A 21,811-nucleotide genomic window follows, 5' to 3' on the forward strand; every position below is an offset into this window, starting at 1 on the left:
GCTCTCTCACACGGGACGAGTGTATTGGAAGCAGTGGGGGCTTTTTCCACGTAGCATTGTCTTACTCTGCCATTAAGCTACATTAGATAAGACACGAAAAGATTAAACTCTAGTCCAACTTAAGATGAGAGAATGATATTTTTTTTACGAATTTCATGTACATCCCCATACTGAAGGCCTAAAAGAAGTTGCAATGCCATTAAAGGTGGTGAAATCCAGTCAATGTTTGAGGTGCAGACTGGCTCGTACACTTAAGAGGCCATAATTACCCTTTGCTATACTTCTTTCACCTTAACTTGGCCCAAATTTTCGTCCCTTTGCAACTTATTTCACGTAGCTCAGTGGCAAAACAAGAAAATATTATGATTCTCTTTCACAGAACTTTTTCGTGACTAGTATCGTACTCCAGTGACAATTTACGTTTACAATTCGAGAGAGAGAGAGAGAGAGAGAGAGGTAGCAGCAATGGTAGTAGCAGTAGTATCAATAGTAGTAGTAGTATAGTAGTTTCAGACCAAGTTAAAGCAAAAACAGCACAATAACTCTTTTCTAACTACCCCACAGACTGAAGGCGTGAAAGAGGTTCCAATGCCAGGAGAGAGAGAGAGAGAGAGGGGGGGGGTAGTTTCAGGTCAAGTTAAAAGTAAAAATCAGCATAGTAGCCTTTTCTAAATCTAACTTTTTAAATTCTAACTCTACCCCTTAGATTGAAGGCGTGAATGAGGTTCCGATGCCCTTGGAGGTTGTGGAGGTGAGTCAGGGATTAAGATACAGACTGCGACTCATCAATGGTGGGGGATTTAACTGCCCAATTATAGTCTCCATCGATAACCACCCCATCACCATCATCGCAGTGGACGGATACCCCATCATCCCATACACTGCTGACTCGCTTGTTATATACTCTGGTAAGTTCAAGGATGAGAATGCTGAGTTGCTGATGATAGATGCTGAGAATGCTGAGCTGATAAGAGTGCTGGGTTGTTGATGAAAATGCTGAGATGTTGAGAATGTTGAGCTTATAATGAATGTTGAGCTGTTGATGAGAATGCTGAGTTTATGATGAGAATGTTGAATTTTTGATGAGAATGTTGAGGTGCTGAGAATGGTGAGTAGTTGATGAGAATGCTGGGTTGCAGGTAAAATAAATGTGCCGCAACTTTGAATAGGTTATCGTTGATACAAATACAATTAAATCATTGTTTTTATAAATGAGACAAAATAATTGGTTTTAAATGAAAATCAATAATTAGTGTTTTAAATCAGAATAAATTATCAGTGTCACAAAAGAGAATAATGACCAGTGTTACAAATGAAGGCAATTTATCGGTGTTACAAATGAAAATAAATTACCGGTGTTAAAAATATCATAAATACAGACAAAATATCGGTGTTACAAATAAGTCTAAGTAATCGGTGTTACAAACTGAATGTAAACAAATCTCAGGTGTTAAATTTGATGTGTTGCAGGTGAGAGGTTCGACGTGGTGGTGGAGGCTGACCAGGAGCCAGACAACTACTGGATCAGACTCAATGGACTCATCGACTGTGGGTGAGCGACTTAGTATGCCTTTACTCAACATATTCACGACCATGCCAAAAAATTTACTCTTTTCACGTCATTTTGGCCTAAAACTCCCATTCCTCCATCTTCAAATTTGTAGCAATGATTAGAGCTTTTTGTGTACTACTACTCAAGGGTAAGTGCTATGGAAAGGACATAAAGCCATACCAATATCTTTGTTTTCAAGTCACGTGAAATACCAGCATTGGAATCAAAGTCTGAGCCAGGCTTAGGTGAGAACTATGATTAGCAGAATGATAGGTATGTGCTGAGTTTCTTTATCATAATCGTCATCATGTTAACAGTATTTAGAATTATCAAACAGAGTGCGTGTGATTCAGAAACTGGAGGAAAAAAAAGAGGAAAATGAGGGAGACAAAGTATGAGTTATTGTGTGTGTGTGTGTGTGTGTGTGTGTGTGTGTGTGTGTGTGTGTGTGTGTGAGTGTGTGTGTGTGTGTGTGTGTGTGTGTGTGTGTGAGTGTGTGTGTGTGTGTGTGTGTGAAATGGGCAAAACATCCATGCACTCATCATGCAGGCTTTGAAGTTCTTATCTCCATGCTGAGTTAAATCCCATGAGCGAGAGGACTGCTGATTTATTCTCGATAGTGCAAGGTTTTAATAATTTGATTAAAGGGAGACTTCCCATATTCCCTTCCCTGCCTCCCCCATTACTCCCCAATTTTCCCCTCCCTGCGTCTCCCATTACGCTCCATTACTCCCCCACTTCCCCATTACTCCCCATTACTCCCCCATTTTCCCCTGCCTGCTTTCCCCATAACTCCCCCATTTTCCCTTCTCTGCCTCCCCCATTACTCCGCCATTTTCACCTCCCAGTCTCCCCATTACTCCCCCATTTTTCCTCCCCCGCCTCTCAGCCAGAACGAATGTGTGCAGGGCGCCATCCTACGGTACGAAGGAGCCCAGGACGAGGACCCCCTCCCCACCCTCACCTACGACCCTAACTACCCCGGCGTGGTGAGTGTGCAGGATGGGCTTTGTTCTGTACTCTTTCCATTATAACTCTCTCTCTCTCTCTCTCTCTCTCTCTCTCTCTCACTTGCTTTACCCTCCTATTCATTTATACTTTTGTAACTATACGCATGTTTTTAATATTAAGGCATAATCCCATCTTCACCTCTTTATAAAAACAATCCCAAACCATTAATTTTTTCTAGTTTATATCAACCACCAACAACTCATATCAACAATTTTTTATTTTCAAGTTTCCCTCGTTCTTCTTAAACAGACAAGATTCAATCCTTTTTCCTAGTACAAACAATCTTCAGTTCCCCTATTCGTCACCTCATATAAACTGCCTTGAAACAGCCAACTTTCCCTCGTATCTACAACCTTTCATCTTTTTCCCTCTTATCGCAAACAACTTTCAACTTCCTCTCCTATTAATTATCTTCCATCTTCAACTCCCCTTCATACAAAATCTTTCAACTTTCCCCGTCCTTGCATCACCATCAGGCTTCGTCCTTTCAACTTTCCCTTCCTCATGCCCACAATCTCCTCCTCTTTCATTCCAGGTGGTCAATCCCTTAAACTCAGCCGGTGGTGTGCCCGAAGAGGTGACCATGGTTGACCTGGACTCCCTTCAATCATCCATCCTTACAGAGGAGGTGGATCGGCAGTTCTACCTCGCGTTTGATTTTAGCCGTGTCAATAATAGCTACTTCTACAACTCGGATCTCTACCCTTATAATGGAGGTGGGTACTATTTTCCTGCCTGTCCGCTTAGCTGCCTGTCTGTCTGTCGGCCTGTCTATTTGCCTGTCTGTGTACATCACTCTCCTTTGCTGTTGGTTTGTGTCTCTCTGTCTGTCAGTCTACTTATCTGCAGTTCTGTTTGACTGTATAACTTCTCTCCTATATGTATTTGTCTTTCAGTTTACCTACACATTTGTCTCCCTGTCTGTCTAACTGGAGAAATCTATTGACCTAATCTATGTTCCCGTTTCCTTTCGTAGATCTGCCTCCCTGTTTGTGCATCTGTATGTCTGTATATTGGCGAGTCTGTCTAGCTACCTTGTTGTATGTCTCTTCATAAATTCTATCACATTCAGCCATACAGTGCTCCAAATTCTATCAGCAATTCTTACATTAAACTCCTCTCGTTTACGGTAATCTTGAAGGGTCATAATATCACCACAAATTCCTTGATAATTTCCTTCACATTCAGTCACTATGACTCATGCAGCGTCACAAATTAAGCCCACTAATTCTTTCAAAAACTTCCCCACATCCCGTCATGGTGTGTCGCAAATTAAACAACAAATTCCTTGATAAACCCCTCTAAAATTCCCTTCCTTTCCGACAGTCGAGGGGCAGTGGCAGCTCAACACGCCTCAGATCAACGACATCTCCTTCTTGTACCCAGCGTCACCCCCTCTTTCACAGCCAGACGACCCTCAACCCACAGTCTGTCTCTACGGCCAGGTAAGCAGTACCATTCCCTCTCTCTCTCTCTCTCTCTCTCAACCAAGCAGTCAGTCAATCTACCTATCTGTTTATCTCTCCATGCCAGGACCCTCCGTGTGATGGGGACTACTGCTCGTGCACGTACGTTCTGGAGGTGTCGCTGGGAGAGACGGTGGAGTTTGTGCTGGTGGATGAGGGCAACATAGGCGACGAGAACCATCCCTTCCACATGCACGGCTACAACTTCCACGTCGTAGCGATGGGCAAGCTTGGCAGGTCGGTGGAATGTGGATCTACAGTACTCTTCCCACTTTAACTTTGCATTAAATTGCCATCTCACATCTTGCATGGTGACTATAGGAACAGATTAGCACTAGAATGTGGCGATAGTCACGGGTCAATTTATGGTGAAAACACTATAGCTGAAATGCAGTAGTAGTAGTAACAGCAGTAGTAGTAGTAGTAATAATGGTAGTAATAGTAGTAGTAGTTGTAATAGTAGTAGTAATTGCCCCAAGTTCACCTGAAATGTGAACTCAATGAATTAGAAGCTGAAGTAATCCAACATTCTGCTTTGGGGGGATAGGGAGGGAAATGAGGGCCGTTTGTATAACTGGGCAGTGGATCCGCCCAGTGATATCGGTGCCACCACGTGAAGGCGTCCCTTTTTAGCAACTAGACTGATAGGAGTGGCAGTTGTAAGAGAAGGTTAGGTTATACTTGGATAAAACAGGACAGGGTAAGACAAGGCTGGATAAGGTAAGTTTGGTTGGGTAGGGTAGACTAGGTTAGGTTTGTTCGGCAGAGTAACGCATGAATAGGACGGTATACGGTAGGACAGGATAACAGGTTAATTTAGGATGGAACGGATAGGTTAGTCTAGGTCAGGTTAAATTAGGTTAGGTTAGGATAGGTTAGGTTAATTTAGATTGGTTGGTGTGGTAAATTCTATTAGGTTAGGACAGATTAGACCAGGTCAGAGTGCGAGCTGTTTGCAGAATCGTTTAATCTCACGCAACTAGTAAAGCAACCAACCAGAATACCAGATAATCCCGACCATAATGCCCATCTTTTGCATCTGTTCTTGACAAATAATCCAGATCAGTACAGGGTAGAGGTTGTCACGGGGTTTTTAAAATAAATACTATTATTAAAGGATAATGATAATGATATTGAAGAGCAGGGACAATGATTGTCTTACTAAATCAAGCAACGATTACTTTACGCTGACTTGCTTCGCACGATTCTCTAAGAACGAGAATTTATAAACTTTCTCAACAGTACACAGCAGAGACTAATTATTCACAAATGCTGATTACTAGTACTGTTAGCCTCTGGAGAAAGTTACTTCACCCCTGACAATAAATAACTAATACTAATAATAATATCAGGTTCTTGCTGATGCTTAACTCCTACGAGGCACAACGGATTTTAAGCTCAATACAACAAGACTGGCCAAGTACCAGTTATGAATGGCAAACGTTTATGCAAGCTAGGAGCTATGAGATATAAGCTTAATTGCGGAGAAATGAAAAAAGAGTTTACATTACATTAAGCTCAAGAAAAAGAACTGTTAAATTTAGTGATTACAAAATAAATTTAACGTCGCAATTCAAAATCAAATTAATGAGATCGCACTCACTCACTCACACAAGAGCTAACTTCTTACGCCTAGGAAAAACACCTTAATTAAACTCTTAAGACTAGGAAAACGAAAAGAAATACTGGTCAATGAATGCTGTGTATCACCAAGGGTGGGAGCACTGGAGAACTGTGGTCTAGTGGAGTCTGGGTGCTAGCTGACCTCTCTCTCTCACACTTCTGGAGCACAGAACCTCTCTCCGTCAAAGCAAACACTGGACTGCCTATTCAAACGATGCGTGTGGTAGAACGCTGAGGCCACCGGAAGAAGGCGTGGCTAACGGTCGAGGCAAGCAGGGGCGAACAATAAAGAAACAATAGTATCGCTCAGTACAGCACTTAGTGACGTACATTAGATCGGTCACTTTTGAAACAGTGACGAATGTTTTGTAAAGTATACCACCGAAGTGGAGAGAGAAACGGTTAACTGAGCGATACACAGTGAGTTTTCCACTAATAGTTCGTGTTTTTCACAAAAGGGAAATGTCGCGAATTTGATTCGTGGCAGAGGTACTGTCACCACTTGGATCCTCTGACCACAATCTCATCAAAGCCTCATTAGTTAGCCCCCCCAAACCTCCCCATTCTGAACCTGTCAGGGTAACCCGGTGGCACTTTGATAGGGCAAACTGGGATGAATTTAGAAATTATCTTGCTGACATTCCATGGCAGTCCTTCTTCTCTAATGATGTCATTTCTACCCAGTCCCACATTTGTGACTTCATACTAGCTGGTATAGATTTATTCATACCAAGTCAACAATTCACTAAAAGATCGAACTCTCCAAAATGGTTTGATAGCAACTGTGCCAGAGCAATAGCCCAAAAGTCATCAGCATATAACAATTACTTAAAATCAAAACCATCTGAATCACTCTCTCAATTTAAAATTGCTAGAAACCATGCAAAAGCTGTAATAAATCTTGCTAAATCAAACTTTCTTTAAAACCAAGCATCAAAACTACTTAACAACCCTAATGACAATAGAATATTCTGGTCAACTCTCAATTCTTTCATTCATTCCCTCACTAAAATATCCAGATGGCAACATTACAAATGACCCGCGTGGGAAAGCAGATATCTTTGCCAGTACATTTGCCAGAAATTCTACCCTAGAGGAAGCCAGCCAGAACGTCCCAGCACTAGAACTTGACTCTCCCGAAATTGTTCCACTTAAAATACAGACAAGGTACGTGAAATTCATCCTAGACAATTTACCTACCAACAAAGCTCCAGGCCCAGACGGAATTCCGCCAATTGTTTTGAAAAAGTGTTCCCCAGAACTTGCCTCTGTCCTAGCTAAATTATTCAGAATATGCATCCGTACTTCTTCATTCCCTAATTCATGGAAAGAAGCCAATATCCACCCAATTCCAAAGAAAGGAAGTTCCTCTGACCCCTCTAGTTACAGACCAATAGCTGTCACATCTTCTCTTGGTAAGGTTTTTGAAATTGTAATTAATAAGCACATAGTTAAACATCTTGAATCCAACAACTTAATTAGTGATAGACAGTATGGTTTTCGCCAAGAAAGATCCACCATTGACATACTCAATCTCCTGACTCATACCATCCATCAATCAGTTGACTTACATGGTGAAACTCACGCTGTAGCCCTGGATATTTCTAAAGCTTTCGATAGAGTGTGGCACCATTCCCTGTTGTCCAAACTCCCTTGCTATGGACTAAACTCTTTTGTTCCTTTGATTTCCTCATATCCCAGCAACAGAAAAATAAGAGTAAAAGTAGATGATGTATATTCCAATTTCCACTCAATTAACGCCGGCGTGTCTCTGGGATCAGTTCTGGCACCAACCCTGTTCCTCGTTCACATTAATGATCTCTTATCTGTCACCCACAATCCCATCCATTCCTATGCAGATGACTCAACACTTCATAGTTCATTCACACTCAGACATCCATTTACAAAGTCTGATATCTCTAACTCTCAACTCAGTACAGCCATCTCTTTGAATCAAGACTTATCCACGATCAGTGAATGGGGACAAAATAACCTTGTCTCATTTAATGCTAGTAAAACTATATATATACAATTTAATAATAGACAGGTATTGTCAGAATCGTATATTACCTTCAATGCTACAAATATTCCCATTTCTAAAAGTATTGAAATTCTTGGCGCCTCGCTTAATAATGCTCTCAGCTGGACCTCTCATATCAGATCACTTGCTAAAACCGCCTCAAAGAAACTTGGATTATTGTACAGAGTCCGTAACTTCTTCACTGACGAGCAGATAGCTATAATTTATAAGAGTCATGTGCGCTCTCAGCTTGAATACTGCTCACCCTTGTGGAATGAATGTGGAGAGGTTGCATTAAAACAACTAGACAAAATTCAGAACAAAGCTGTTAGAATTATTAATAACCCTGCTATTACTAACAAACTACCTCCCCTACAAGTAAGAAGGAATGTTGCCTCCCTTGCATTATTTTACAGATATTTTTATAGCAAATGCTCAGACGAAGTTGCGTCCATTGTGCCACCTCTCCATGCCTTCCATCGTGCTACACGAGCATCTGGCAGCGCTCATGACTAGAATGTCACTCAGGCATATTGCAGAACTTCTGCCTATCAGAATACTTTCATTCCCCGAACTGCATCTCTCTGGAACTCGCTTCCCCAGAGTTGTTTCCCTCCTAACTTCAACCTACAGCTGTTCAAGTCTAACTGTTACAGATATTTTATGAACAGAGAACACCAGTAATCTGGTGCATGGATTTTTTTTTTGTTCATTTGTTTTTCCTTCCTCTGTTCTGTTATTAAAAAAAAAAAAAAAAAAGGATGGGATAGAGTAGGGTAAGTTAAGCTGATTGGTGTGGTAGATTATTTCAGGTTAGGACAGAGTAGACCAGGGTTAGGAGAGGTTAACTTAGATTTGTTGGTGTCGTAGATTATTTCAGGTTAGGATAGAGCATACAATGTTAGGATATGTTAGGTAAGGTTGGCATGTCGGTGGTAGTGGTAAGCTGGGGCTGATTAACATAACTGAGACTGACGGGAGCTGGGAAAGGGGAAGATGATACTGAAGGAAGAAGGATTTAAGACACTTATTCCAAGCATCACAGGACGCTTCGTATCACCTTCTCCTTAGCTATTTATCCTATTTAATACATCTCGTCATTCTCTTGTTAATAATGGACATCGTTTTAAAATATACAGTTGGTTTAATATCAAGAAGTGGATAAAAAAGTGTAATGGCCAAAATAAATCGCTAAGCAAGAGGTGTTATGAAATCTCAGAGACATTTAAAAGTATGGGGTATAATCCTAAGAATAAACACAAAACCTCATGATCTTATGACATACAAGATGGTCCGTAAATAGCGCTACACTGGAAACTTATAGTGATATGTTTTGCTGTGTAGGCCCAGTCTGGTGGTGTGGGGGTGGGTGTTCCAGTAGGAGCTGAAAATGAATACATGATGCAGAGCAGACTCCAAGAAAAGTAACTGAGCCGTCCCAACAGCACACAAAAAATTGAATAGTAGAGTAGAAGAGTAGAGTTGTGTCTAGACCTCTCCGAATAATAAGCTAATGCTCTCCCTTCCCTCACTATTATTTGGTGGTGCCCTTGTCAGTGATGCCCTTCCCCCTGCAGTTCCACGTCAGTAGAGGAGGTGGCTGCCCTGGACGCCGCTGGGGGTATCACGAGGAAGCTGGAAAACGCCGTCAAAAAGGACACGGTTACCATTCCCGACGGAGGCTACACCATCGTTAGGTTCACCGCTGACAACCCCGGTAAGGTCATCTTGGTGGTTTGAGGTCGATCTGGTCCCAAAGGTCAACTCATCCGCTGTCGTTTCGTCCCTAACTTAATCTAATCTAACGTGATCTAACTTAACGTAATCTAGCTGAATCTAACCTCACTTAACCTTACCCATCCTCACCTAACCTAGCCTAATGTATCTTGACCAACTCTCACTAACCGAACCGTACCTAACCTAACCCAATCTCACCTGACCTAGCGTAATCAAACAACCTAACCAAACATAGCAAAATATAACCTAACCTAACCTAATATAACCTAACCTAAATTAACCTAATCTAACCTTACTTACCTAATTTAACTTATTCTTATCCAACTGGAACGATTTAGGGATATGTGTGTTTGAGAGGCTAATCGAGCTGTTATTCATCCTAGCTCTATAAGACTCTATACTCGTGCTCTTAGAAGGCTCACTAGTACCTCCTCCCGAGTGAGTTCTCGTACATATTTTACCTTATTATTTTACCGTATTCTGGTTATATCTACAATATATTATTAAGACAGAATGCGCATATCGGATGAATACAATAAAATAATGCAGCGAGTATAGAAATACACTACAATTCTCTCACTTTAACTTGACCAAGATTCTCGTGGTTTTGCAACTTATTTCACTTTGCTCAGAGGCAGCAAAAGATAACACAGAGGCCTTTCCTCTTTTCCCTAGCACTTCTTCGTGACCAGCATCATTTCTAGTGTTCACCTCTCGTTATGGCAATGCATTCAAGTTTGAGAGATGAAAATTTTAGGCCAAGTTAAAGAAAACAGAGTGTAGTAACAGAGGTGAAAAAGAGCTTCCCATCTCATTGATAATACGGATTCTGAGCTCTGTACTGTCCATAACTTTAGGACCTAGGAAGCTCTATAAGCTCTATGACACCTTCTTATGTACGATTTGTGTCCTTTGAGTAATCCAAAATATGCCTGTCAATCCCTGAGCCACTTTCACCATCACTATACAATGCTCTCCACAAGGCACAAACCCTTCCCCATGGCTGTCTGTCTATCTGTCTATCGGTGTGTCTGTCTGTCAATCTACCCAGCTGTGTCTATCACCTCTCTTTCTCTCTATCTATTGCCAGACGCTGCATCCTGTGATGGGTGGCTTAAAATATTCTATCTCCGCATGTTTCTGCTTCCATTCGATTTTTTACGGGACATCTTGCACAAAAACTCTCTCTCTCTCTCTCTCTCTCTCTCTCTCTCTCTCTCTCCACCTAATACTTGGGCCCGTGTTCTCGTCAATTGAGAAGGCTCCCTAACACCTCTTCCTAAGTGATTTATTTTTGGATATGGCTGGTTGATATCCTTTTATACGGAATCTATGCTGAGTATGGCGATATTACGATAATTTATGTAACACGAAGAAGGAGAGTAACGTGTAATAAAAAAGAATAAGTCGCTGAGGAAAAGGTGTTCGGGAGCTTCCATAATCGACGGGAAAAAGCCTTGGTCTTCCTCCTCTCCTTCTCCCAAGAACCCTCATATAGGTCACTCTCTTACACTCATATTCTCTCACTCACAGTCTCATATGCTCTCCTGGTCAGTCTCTACCTCTCCTGCTGCTTCTGGATGCTGCTTACCCCTTGTTTAGTAATAAAAATAAGGTTAGAATAAAGATGAAGATGATGAATATGAGGTACAGAAGAAAACGAAAATGAAACGTCGAATGATGATGATGATAATGATGATGATGATGATGATGGTGAAGACTTTAGTAACGCTGATAATGAAAATAAAGTTAGAATAAAGATGAAGATGAGGTAAAGAGGAAAACGAAAATGAAACGCCGAAGTTGATGATGATAATGATGATGAGATGATGATGATGATGGTGAAGACCTTAGTAAAGCTGATGATACTGTGAGAATCTCTGGTTATCTGACAACGAGTTATGTTAATTTTTAGAGAATTTCACAAAATCTGCAAGGCCGTACACCAGAGTCAAAACTTTCTTAACCTAAATCGATACGCCTCATCGTTTTCCTTTCACCCTTTTCCAATTTTTTAGATTTTTTTTTTCTAAGATTATTATATCGATGAGGATAGAGCATAGGATTGGTTTAGTGATTTTTTTTTTTTTAATGCATGGAAGAAGGAACCAAAGGCCAGGAATCTGCAAACTGTTCCTGACAAACTAGGGAGAAAATCAGACAAACGTTTCCCCAGACCACGACCTCCAACCATCGACTTTACATTCCAGGTCCCTGATTCACTAACAGGCTTACGATGGAGTCCCTCTCGTAACTAAGATTTCTATTTGTGGGAAGAAATCAGGGGGACATTTCTACAGTTTAATTTCTTTCCCTTTCCTGTATAATACAATAAGTCGCTAAGGAAGAGGTGCAACGTCTCCCAAACCACTTCGTAACCGGGTCTTTTTTTTTCTGCAGGGTGGTGGGCGATGCATTGTCACCTGGTCTTCCACTCTGAGATCGGGATGGTGGCCGCCCTGCACGTGGGAGAGACAGGTGACCTTCCCCCAGTTCCATCTGGCTTCCCCATCTGCGGAAACTTCGTGCCTGACCTCTAGACATGCACGGAACTGAGAGAACACACTGGGGAACTTAGAGAACACACAAGGGAACTTAAAGAACTCACAGGAACTCAGAGACACACACAGGAGCTCAGAGAACACATTAGGAAACTCGAGAACACACTGGGGAACTAAAAGAATGCACAAGAAGTCAGAGAACACACTAGGGAACTCAGAGAACACCTTAGGGGACTCACAGAACACACAACACAAAGCAGAGAACACACTAGGGAACTCAGAGAACACCTTAGGGGACTCACAGAACACACAACACAAAGCAGAGAACACACTAGGGAACTCAGAGAACATACAGGTCTTAGAAAACACACACAGAAACTCAGAGAACACACACGGGAGCTCAGAAAACGTAAGGGAGCTTAGAACTCAAAGAACTCAGAGGAACATTAGGTGAACTCAGAGAGCATAGGAGGACTTCAAGAAAACACAGGGGAATTTTACAGGAAACCATTTTGTTCGTCAGTGTTGAGTCACCTTAAGTGGAAAGGAGAGTAACAAACAGTGACAGGAAGGCTGGGAGAAATGAAAAGAGAAAAGGAAAGACACAGAAGAGGAATGGTAGATATAAAGAAGGGAGTAGGCAGCACTGCATCGAGCGAGTGGATGACGGGCGACCCACCTGCAACCTATTCCCACGTGTTAAGACCCCCCTTCCCCCTCGTCTCTCTCTCTCTCTCTCTCTCTCTCTCTCTCTCTCTCTCTCTCTCTCTCTCTCTCTCTCTCCTCCCCCTCCTCCTCCTTCTTCTTCTTCATCTTTTTCATCATCTTCTTCTTCCTGTCCTCCTCCTCCTCCTTGTTCTTCTTTTCCCCCCTTCCTTTTTCAGGAAAAAAAAAAAAAAAGGGAAAACTCCGACTTTTCCATTCCTTTATTTCATGTTACTGATCGGAATTTGTTTGTGGTTATCAGCTCTGGTTGGTTACTTAACGACCACGTGTTCAGATAATGATAGTTGATTTTCACACACACACACACACACACACACACACACACACACATACACATCTTCCTGCACTCATAAGCACTATTGACGGAATAAAAAAAGGAATCTGAACCTTAAGTCACCCAAAGTCTGTAAGAAATTAAGGAAAATATAAAAAAATAAATTATTGATGTGAATTCTTTATGGCTACCAAAATAAGAGTTTATAAAGTTCTATGTCTTTCATTACTCCTGTTCTCCAAACCTATAGCAGCCCAATTCATTACTATTTTGGCAAGAGAAGAAACCTATTTAATTTCCAGGCTTTTGATTATAGTGTCTTTTTATACTTCAACTGGCCTACTTAAAATTTAATCTGATATAACCTAACCTAATCAAACCTCACCTGACCTAACCTAATCAAACCTCACCTGATCTAACAGTATAAAAAGACACTATAATCAAAAGCCTGGAAAATAAATAGGTTTCTTCTCTTGCCAAAATAGTAATGAATTGGGCTGCTATAGGTTTGGAGAACAGGAGTAATGAAAGACATAGAACTTTATAAACTCTTATTTTGGTAGCCATAAAGAATTCTATTTATCTATAGATAGATAGATAGAATTCTTTATGGCTACCAAAATAAGAGTTTATAAAGTTCTATGTCTTTCATTACTCCTGTTCTCCAAACCTATAGCAGCCCAATTCATTACTATTTTGGCAAGAGAAGAAACCTATTTATTTTCCAGGCTTTTGATTATAGTGTCTTTTTATATTTCAACTGGCCTACTTAAAATTTAATCTGATATAACCTAACCTAATCAAACCTCACCTGACCTAACCTAATCAAACCTCACCTGACCTAACCTCACCTGACCTAACCTCACCTGACCTAACCTAATCTAACCTCACCTGACCTAACCTAATCTGACCTCACCTGACCTAACCTAATCTAACCTCAATCTAACCTCACCTGACCTAACCTAATCTAATCTCACCTGACCTAGTCTAACCTAACCTTACCTGACCTAGTCTAACCTAACCTCACCTGACCTAATCTAGTCTACCCTCACCTGACCTAGCCTAATTTAACCTCTTCTAACCTAACCTAACCCAACCATACATAATTTAACCTAACGTAGCTTAATGTACCTTAACCTACCCTAAATAACCTTATCTTTTTAGGAGACTTAGTTATGAGTTAGGAATGAGTCTCCTTGGTTATGTAACTGGGCCACCTCCACACCTTGAATGGTAAGAAGTGACTGCATGATTTTTAAGAAGCCAAAGTTATGAGGAAGAAATGAGTCTCCTTGGTTTCTAGTCAAGTCGACCCTCCAGACTGCATACACCTGGCCCTCAAATGAAATGAAAGTGATTAGGCCTACGCAGGTGATAATAATCGTGCTTAACGACAAAACAGTCAGGCAGAGTATGAAAGTATTGGATTTTTTTTATTATAAATCAGATAATTTGCCAGTCAATTACATAGTGAAAACAGAAAGGATTAATTATTTTGTAAATAAGACTGTGCATTAGTCAGTTGTATCTGAAATGCAACAAGGAGAGTTTGTTTCGTAAATGAGATAATACGTTACTCATATAAATACAATAAGGTCAGGTTGCTTTGTTAATCGAATAATGTGCTAGTTACATCATGAAGACAACACATCTTTCATACTCTAACTCAGATATGCGTCTGTTGGTTACATCAAGAAATCAACAGATCTTTCCTGGTGTGTCGCTGTGTCACATCATGTAAACATTAAATACTCGAACCGGCGATGTCTTATTGCTACCACATGGGCGGCAAAATATAGTGCTTGCCCTAAACTGTGTCACCCAGTGATTAGGGTACTGAATTTTTTAAATTTACTAATTACTATTTTTGGGGGGATGGTGTCCAGCCATTATGGGAGAGGGGGGGTTGTTTTACCCAGAAAAAGGAAAGTTTGCACAGTAGTTGACCTCCGCTCAGACCAGGTTTTAGTCAGGAGATGTCCGGAACCTCGTGAGGCCGCCGTTCTTCAAATGAGAGAGGGGATCTGAGCCCCACCTTAAGGTCTGGTACTGTACAAAATTTCGTTTTCATATGTAAATAATATATCGATAAACAAATACGTACATGGCCCTGCATATAAGCTTGTCCAGACCCGAGGAGTGGAGAGTGTCTGATGTCTACCATTATGCATACTTTCGTTTTCCTTGGCAAACAATAATGACCATTTGTATAATCGGGCAGCTAAATTGTCCGGTTATATCAGTGCCACCTTATGACGTTATCCCTCTCCAGCACCAGCACAAACATATGAAAGAGGGCACAACCAGCAGCCATTTTTAATATCTGCCATGGACTGAGTTTGATACGTAGGCTTGGGGCAAACGCATCACAAGACGAGTACGCAACCGATCGAGCCAGCACTGCTGCAGTATGTAAGAATTGTGACTGAAATGTTTATGGTTTTGATCAGGGGGTTTCCACGTGGGGAAGAAATCCATCCTGGGAGTAATTTGGACAATGCAAGGGGGGATCAAAAGGTAGGACCAAAATGACCAAAGTAGCATTTTATAGGTGTACGTGGTTGTATATCTCTTATATTTTATTATCAAATGCGAGTTAGCTTTTAATTTGTTCTTCTTATGACTGAAGTAAATATTTTGGTCCCAAAATAATTATCCAGCTAAAATAAAGTATAAAAACATCAAAGCTATAAAAAAAAATCTGCATAGCACCTATACATCTCTTGCCGTTACACTTAAAGAACACCGCTAAATGGAGGCTAATTACTGTGGAATCTAAGGTTACATAAAATAACCCTCAGAGAGTAAGGGATTCCTCCTCTCTCGATGCTGGGGTGAGGGGATCGTCAAAGATTTTTCGGATAAAATGAGAAATGCTCAGAAGTTTATGAGTCTCTGGCTTCGATGATCATATAATACAGGGCAAGTGAGGCTTTGTGGTCCCAGGCAACTGAAGCATGTGAACGACCGGGTGTTTATCACAGTAGTCTTCCTCTCTCTCTCTCTCTCTCTCTCTCTCACACACACACACACACACACACACACACACACACACACTATCTACCTATCTATCTATCTATTGCCAGACTCCTTAATCTGTAAGGGGTGGCCACAAACAAATCGCCTCCATGTCTCCCTGTCCTCCGGCATTTCACTGCCCTGCTTCCAGCTCACACACCCCTCTCTCATATACCTCTCCACTCCATCCATGGTAGGTGGGGGGGGGCCCACCATCCACCCACTTATTGTAGCTGTACTCTGTTTTTAGGGTAGCTCTACAATGAGTGGCAAGTCAAATGATTTCCTGTAATCCAGGAAAACATTTACATCCCTGGGTGGGAACCTTATAACTAACCAACACGTGTTCCCTACTTGACAACAAGTGGGTTGGCGGAGGGTTGGTGCCCCTTCCTGGAAAACATCTAGCTAACACACACACACACACACACACACACACACACACACACACTGATAAGTAGTCATTAAGGCACGCGACATCACATATTAATGAATCAGTATACACCGGAGTCTAATTTTCGTGTTGTTATGGGCAATGAGAGAATTAGGAGCATCACTCACTTGTCGTGCCACTACGAGAGGTGTTCCCAAGGCTTAGGGAAATCATCAGGTGATAATTTTTTACACTCGCGCGTCTTGCAGTAGAAGCAGGTGCTATGTTTTGATCGGCGTGTGTGTGTGTGTGTGTGTGTGTGTGTGTGTGTGTGTGTCGGTATAGTGAGAGAAATAAAATACACCCCCAAGACTACAAAGCACAGTAATCCGCTCACATAGCTGAAGAAAATACACCCAATACATCTGAAGCCGAAACACTAGTACACTCAGCTGGAAATAATTCACCCGGCAGACCATGACCCACGTTCACTATAGTTGTTGTTTTTTTTTCCTTTTTTTTCTCTTTCCCTCTTTTCAGTCTAAGGAAATTGAGGCACATAACGTCAGTACTAAAGTCATGGAGGCAGAAAATTCGAGTCTTCTTGGTTACCAGTCTCCAATCTGACAACAGTCGGCCATCAACTGAGCTGAAACCAGGATGAGGAACTTTGTCAGGAGAGAGAGAGAGAGAGAGAGACTTTACAGCCACCAATCAGAACTGGGTGACGTACATTATAGCGACTATACTCTGTTCATGTTTATACTCTATTTATTTAGATGATCCCGAGGACATACACCAGCGACAATGTAATACATATTTTCCTTTAATTCTTCCCTCCAGACGACTACACTGAACTCCAGGGAATCCTTTATTAATCGAAAAGATTAAAGATCTCCAAGAAGCTCCTCCCCATTGAAAGAACTCGTAAAGGCCAAATAAAGTCGTCGGGTGGAAGGGACAATACAATAAAGATATACGTCAATGGAAGACAGGGGTTAATCTGAGAGCACAACACAAATCCACACACACAGCTGCTCCGTACAAGTGTCTTTTCCTGTGCTATACGAATCCTTACTGAACTGAATAATAATAATAATAAAGACCCTTGCTAAGCTGTATATGGTTGAAATCCTTCATAGACAAAGTATAATATAATCCTAAGCAAAAATAATCGAAATTCTACCTAGATAAATAATTAGAGCCATGATCTTTCTTAGATAAAATTGAATAATAATCTTCTTAGAAATAATCAAGGAATTCCTTCTAGAGAAAATAAAAACAAAATCCTTTCAAAATATATAACTGAAATCCTACATAGTGAAAATATAATACAAATGTGGGAGAACTCCCTGTCAGGGTCTTATCACCATTTATCCATTCACAATTTTTCTCCAGTCATCCCTATTACACGCAGCCACTCTTCCATGCTCTACAGACATCCCTCTCGCATCTAACGCGCTCTTCACATTGTCTCTCTATTCTATTCGTGGTCTTCCTCTCAGCCTTACACCTCTCACATCAGATCCAGTTATCTTTTTCACCAATGACTCTCCATCCATTCTCTACCTATGCCCAAACCACTGCAACACCCTCTGCTCAGCTCGATCAGCCATCTCTTGCATAATCTAGTTTTCCTTCTCACTTCATAATTTTTCACTCGATCCATGCGAGTCACTCCACACACACTCGTCAAACACCTATCTCCACAACATTCAAAATCTTCCTCTCTGCCACTCCTACAGTATAGTCCATGTTTTAGCCCCATAAAATGCAGTCTGTACAATTACTTGCTCATACAGCCATCTCTTTACATCCATTCTAAGCGGACGACATCTAAACACTTTTTTCATTTCTCCAGCACCTTTCTTATTTCATTCATTCTAAAGGCGAGCCCACACGTGTGGTGAAACAAGTGCTGGCAACATGTAAACAACACAATACCGAAGAAGCTGCAAACATGCTCGGAACAGTAGCGTCAAGATCATGCTGGCAACATCATGATGAAGTCTCAGCTGCCTACTATGGACTCAACTTATCCCATCACCTCTGCTGCCAGTAGGTTAGAAGTTGCACTTAAATATATTTACATTCATCTGTCCAAATACTGTTGCATATATATATATATATATAGACTCATCTAAAATGTCAGGACCAACTTGCCTAGCCCCGGTCAGTTACATTCTTCATGGGGCTGCACGGGACTGGGTGATATATATATATATATATATATATATATATATATATATATATATATATATATATATATATGCACACTAATGCCTTTTATTAGAATATCGACAGCATGTACACAAACAGGAGACATGTACTAAAATTGTATATTATAAACTAAAATCAAAGTTTAATTAAAATGCATTTCTCTATTTTCATAGATCCTCAGTTAAAAATAGTGTCCCAGGAAGAGGTGTGCTTCCTGCGAGTGATTGATAGCCACTGATATTTGGTATGAATTGTCCACTGTTGTTAGTTTCATTTCGAGTTGTGTGAAGCTTCAGTTGCCCCATTTTCGTAATTCGGAAAAAGGTTTGTTTTTTGAAGCTGTAATTGGGTCAGTGTCTCATAGATCTCTGCTCAGTAATGGTTTAAATTTGCTTATGAAATATTTTTCCTTTGATTTTCTTAATATTGGATCATCCTTTTTTACTTTATAGAAGGGCATAATATTGAAGTTTGGAGAAAATTTTTTTGCACATTTAGCTATGTGGGTATTAACATATAAACCTTTACCGTGATTAATATGATCCCTATGTAGGTTAGTACGAAGCCTGAGATTTGAGATCTCGCCTATATAAATCTCTTTGCATCCACCGCAGCGAATTACGTAAATGCAGTTTTGTGTCGAGCATCCCATGTTTTCGTTAATTTAGAATGTGTAGTTGACACTGGGAAAAGTAAATTGACTGCCTTCAATTATTTCCATGCAGAGTTTACATTTTTTGTCTTCACATTTCTTCACTTTGAAACTAGATAAGTTATTAAACCTAGCCCTTGTTAAAATTCTTTTTAGATTATTGGGTTGCCGCTTTGCTTTAATTAAGGAGACATCTTTATATATTTCTTGTGTTTCAGGTGCTTTTTGAAGAACATTAATTGTACATGAGACTTCTTTAAAGTGATCATCATAATTTGGGTTATAGGTTGTTATATATGGTATTGTGTGTGTATCACTGGCTGTTTCTTTATTACTGCAGCTCCGAAGGTTGCCTATGGGTATTTGTTTTGCTCTTTCTATGCCATTTTTTATTATACTTTTGGGATATCCACGTTGTCGAAGAAAATCTTTCAGTTCACTTAATCTTATTTCTTTTAACTCAGGTTCTGAAACTATTGTGCATATCCTCCGTGCTAAATTAAATGGTATGTTATTTTTTATGTGTCTGGGGTGATTAGAACTATATGTTAGATAATGTTTTGTATCAGTTTCCTTGTAATGAATGTCAGTAATTATTTTCTTATCTTGCTTAATGAGTTTTATGTCTAGGAAAGTGACTGTGTCTCCACTTGTGTCACATGTAAATGTTAGTTTGGAGTCCAGGTTATTCATGATGTTTATGAGTGTTGAGAAATGTCCATCTCTCTCGTCCCAAATCATAAAGATATCGTCTAGGTATCGCATATAGTTCTTTTTCATTTTATCCGCTATTGTTTTACCAAAATGTGCTGACACCTGAGAATATAAGGTGTTTTCTAAGTAACCCAATACAAGATTAGCATAATTTGGCGCAAATTTTGTCCCCATTGCTGTTCCTGACACTTGTAAGTAATTTTGCCCATTAAATTCGAATGAGTTATTTTCCAAAATTAAACTGCATCCTTCTTTTATTAGATCTGCAGGTATACGATTTGTATTATCATAGTGTTCATCAATCCAATAAGTGATAGCTTCATATCCAAGTTCATGGCGAATATTGCTATATAGGTTTACCACATCAAGAGTTACGAAAATTTCATTATCATCTAATTTAGTAGGAATCTTGTTTAAAAAGTCTAGATTGTGTTTGATATATGAAGGTATGTATTTCAGAAAAGGTTGCAGTAATATATCTAAGAAGTGACTGAGACGGTGGGTAGGGCAAGCTGGTCCTGCAATAATTGGTCTCATTTTAAGGTCTACAGGGTTTGTTACGGAAATCACTTCTGTACTACAAACATTAATTTGATCAATTATCATTTTGGACTTATGAACTTTTGGTAAACCGTAAAATAGGCTTGTCTTATATTCAAAGTTGGTTAAGTAATTAACTTCATCTTTAGTTAGTCTATCCTTATAATTTTTAATTACCCTTTTTATTTTATTCATAGTTTTTTGGTCTATATTTTTTGGTATCTTTTCATATGTATCCTGATCCTTTAAAATATCCATCACCTTTTGTTCATATATATATATATATATATATATATATATATATATATATATATATATATATATATATATATATGATTGAGAACTTCCCTAAAATTAATATAACCAAACCCTACCTAAAGTGAACATAATTGATATAATTTCCAAGTTAATAATCACAGTCCTTCCTTAACAAAATAATAATCAAGATTGGTTTATCGTCTGAGATAAGAGTAAATTTTAAACAACGTCAATTTTTTTCAGTGATTATTCCATTGACTCTGGTGACGTACATTATTCTGTATTCTTAATATTTCCTAATTATTATCTTCAATTTAGGAAAGACCTCTCCAATTATGTAACAGTTGCATTAACAATTATGTAACAGTTGCATTAACAAGATGTAACTTTTATGTAACTTTAACTACAATTATGTAACTACAAACAATATGTAACAATTATGTAACAGTTGCATTAACAAGATGTAACTTTTATGTAACTTTAACTACAATTATAAGGCCAAAACAATTATGTAACAGTTGCATTAACAAAATGTACCTACAATTATAAGGCCAACACAATTATACATTACCACAATATTATGTAACAATTCATAAAATGTTACAATTATGTATTACCACAGTATTACTACAATATTATGTAAAGTCATACAATTATATCACAATTCTGTATTACCAGAATCATCTTACAAGGTAGGTGAAATATTAGACATTACTGAAGGGATAACTCAATATGTAATGTAATAACTTAGCAGTATTACCATTGCACAATTATATGCGTATGTCTGTTATACATACACATCATACAAAATGTCATACAACAACCATTGCATTCATTCAAATATGTATACAACTTGTTTAAAATGTAATATTACTGAATCATTGCAATTTACCATGAATATTATATGTATACAATATTATAATCAATATTATGTACTAATAGATTAGCATATGTCAATGATAATTGCTGTCGGAGGACCTTCAGCGGCGCGGCCGAGCATATGTCAGGACTCCATATTATAATTACTAATCATAATATATAGATAGATAAATGGATAGATAGAGAGACAGATAGAAGCAGGAAGTCAGATGATGAGAAGGTATTGTGTCTGCGAGAATCGAGCAAT

The 21,811-nt window shown here is 39.6% G+C and overlaps 2 protein-coding genes across 2 annotated transcripts in view; both read left to right on the forward strand.

The window, feature by feature from the left end:
* LOC145407827 (multicopper oxidase 3-like) overlaps window positions 1–11,949 on the forward strand; it is an 18,049-nt gene extending 6,100 nt beyond the window's left edge. The window contains exons 5-12 of the mRNA XM_080278683.1: window positions 707–908; window positions 1,471–1,552; window positions 2,442–2,541; window positions 3,099–3,279; window positions 3,890–4,008; window positions 4,097–4,266; window positions 9,250–9,389; window positions 11,810–11,949. Of these exons, the coding sequence (XP_080134809.1) occupies window positions 707–908; window positions 1,471–1,552; window positions 2,442–2,541; window positions 3,099–3,279; window positions 3,890–4,008; window positions 4,097–4,266; window positions 9,250–9,389; window positions 11,810–11,949 (1,134 nt within the window). The remainder of the gene's footprint in view (window positions 1–706; window positions 909–1,470; window positions 1,553–2,441; window positions 2,542–3,098; window positions 3,280–3,889; window positions 4,009–4,096; window positions 4,267–9,249; window positions 9,390–11,809) is intronic.
* Window positions 11,950–12,091: 142 nt separating this feature from the next.
* The window catches only part of LOC145407828 (multicopper oxidase 3-like), a 39,392-nt gene continuing 29,672 nt past the window's right edge, over window positions 12,092–21,811 (forward strand). The window contains exons 1-2 of the mRNA XM_080278684.1: window positions 12,092–12,360; window positions 14,075–14,143. Of these exons, the coding sequence (XP_080134810.1) occupies window positions 12,092–12,360; window positions 14,075–14,143 (338 nt within the window). The remainder of the gene's footprint in view (window positions 12,361–14,074; window positions 14,144–21,811) is intronic.

The sequence above is a fragment of the Coenobita brevimanus genome, chromosome 74 (genome assembly GCF_032717465.1).
Source record: "Coenobita brevimanus isolate Jiangsu-jjx chromosome 74, ASM3271746v2, whole genome shotgun sequence".
Taxonomy (NCBI): domain Eukaryota; kingdom Metazoa; phylum Arthropoda; class Malacostraca; order Decapoda; family Coenobitidae; genus Coenobita; species Coenobita brevimanus.